At 47.6% G+C, this 2069-nt stretch overlaps 1 protein-coding gene across 1 annotated transcript; it reads left to right on the forward strand.

The window, feature by feature from the left end:
- The first annotated feature begins 201 nt into the window (after window positions 1-201).
- On the forward strand, window positions 202-1616 carry LOC109791205 (zinc-finger homeodomain protein 1). Its single transcript, XM_020350472.3, has one exon. It carries the CDS (start codon window positions 534-536, stop codon window positions 1272-1274), a length of 741 nt encoding a protein of 246 aa, XP_020206061.1. The 5' UTR covers window positions 202-533; the 3' UTR covers window positions 1275-1616.
- Window positions 1617-2069: the final 453 nt, after the last annotated feature.

Consider the following 2069-nt stretch of genomic DNA (forward strand, 5'->3'; position numbering starts at 1 on the left):
CCTATATAAAAAATCATTATACACAACTGTAGTTAAATTAAATTTATTTTGATTACACATATTTAATATCTTTAAATCTTCAATAATCATTGTATTTATTATTTAAGATTGTTTTTTTTTGTATAAAAAATTGTTGATTTTTAACAAGAACGAGCACATCTTATCAATCATCATTAGTGGTGACTGGTGGATACAAATGAAGTTGTATTAAGGTTTTGGACCAATAAGAAATTTAAGTCTCCTCTAAGAAACATTAAGCTCCGGTAAAAAAAAATTACCGAGGTAACTGGTTTTAGCCGGTGGAAGACAAGGATCGAGAATTGAGAGTGGCGAGAGAAAGAGGGATGATATTCAGGGGGAAAACAGAGAACCGGAAAAAGAGTAAGAAACTGCTATGGTAGCGAAGTGAACGAGAGAGAGAGAGAGTGGGTTCATTACTTCCTTTGTTTGTTTCCTCTTGAACGCTCTACTTAAGCTCGATCACCCATCACCCACTTCGATCTCACCCATTCAACAACTCTCTCACTGAGAAAATGGAATTCGAGGAGCAAGAGGAAACTGAGCTGGCGATGGCCGCAGCGAGTTACGAAGACTCGGCCTTCCACCCGGGCAGAGTGAAAGTGCCGAGTCACGGCGAGGAGGAGCCCGTGACGGCGGTGACCCCGAGCCCACCCATGGCCCGCAACAGCGGCAAGGGGAGGTACAAGGAGTGCCTCAAGAACCACGCGGTGGGGATCGGAGGCCACGCGCTCGACGGCTGCGGCGAGTTCATGGCGGCGGGCTCGGAGGGCACTCTGGACGCTCTCAAATGCGCCGCCTGCAACTGCCACCGCAACTTCCACCGCAAGGAGGGCGGTGAGGGCCCGTACCTAATGCCTTTCCAGCAGCGCCGCCACCAGCCGCCGCACTTCTCGGCGTACTACCGTGCGCCGGCGGGGTACCTGCACGTGGCGGGTCAGCAGCAGCGTGGTGGGCCCGCCACGCTGGCGCTCCCGTCCACGTCAGGTGCTGGCGGTGGGGCCCAGAGCCCGAGGGAGGACCAGGAGGATGTTTCGGACCCATGTGGCGGTGGTGGGCCCAAGAAGAGGTTCAGGACCAAGTTCACCCAGGAGCAGAAGGACAAGATGCTGGGCTTCGCTGAGAAATTGGGCTGGAGGATTCAGAAGCACGACGAGAACGTCGTTCAGGAGTTCTGCTCCGAAACTGGCGTTCAGCGTCACGTGCTTAAGGTTTGGATGCATAACAACAAGCACACCCTTGGTAAGAAGCCCTAGAAATAAAAACCCAAGCCCATACCCTTCTCCCTCTCCCCCTCCCCCTCCCCCTCCCTTTATATATCTATATATGTTTCCATCTTTCTATCTAGTTACTATCACAGCCACCATTCCAAGCTGCAACCTCAACGTCCAGGCCTGGAAATCGCGTTGGTCTCAACTCTGCTAGTGCTAGTTTACTTTATCAGGGTCTTAATTCTTAGGGTTTATTTTCATTTTTCTTTGTCATTTTCATTTCGTATAAAATGGGAGAAGGGATTCCTATGTTGTTTTAATGTTTCAGACTCCAGTGTAATTCGAACAGCATTGTTGTTGATGGACTGGTTTATTTTATTTGGTTAACGGTTTTTTATTATTATTATTATTATTATTGTTTTTATTGTTTATGCATGTTTCTGATGAAAACCGTGTGGCGTGGTCGCGTGTTTTGGACATTGTTGCGTCGATGATGTCGGGTTGAGAGAGGAGGGATCGGGTTTTGGTTGAGTGCGTGAATGATGCCGATGGTGACGAATGACGATGGAAAATAGATTGCTTTTAATTTTGTTTGTCGATATTCTGAATCTCATATGCTATATCCTAAGACAGTTGTTGGAAGCAGGAACTTTCTCGGTACCAACAACGCGTTCCCACCTGCATTTTCCGTTTTTCATGTCTTTCTATACGTCTAAGCTTGTCTCTGGGTTTTTCACTTTCTTCTGCTAACTGCAAAGTGCGCAAACCTTTTCAGCTCCTCCCACGCACTGAAAAAAGGAGGGGAATTCTGAATCAAGTGGCTGCTACGGCCATTACTCC

Source organism: Cajanus cajan, chromosome 5 (assembly GCF_000230855.2).
Source record: "Cajanus cajan strain Asha chromosome 5, NIPB_CcT2T_4, whole genome shotgun sequence".
Lineage (NCBI taxonomy): Eukaryota > Viridiplantae > Streptophyta > Magnoliopsida > Fabales > Fabaceae > Cajanus > Cajanus cajan.

Excerpts from the sequence above, each read along its gene's own strand:
- LOC109791205 (XM_020350472.3), top strand. The coding sequence starts at position 534 with ATGGAATTCGAGGAGCAAGAGGAAACTGAGCTGGCGATGGCCGCAGCG.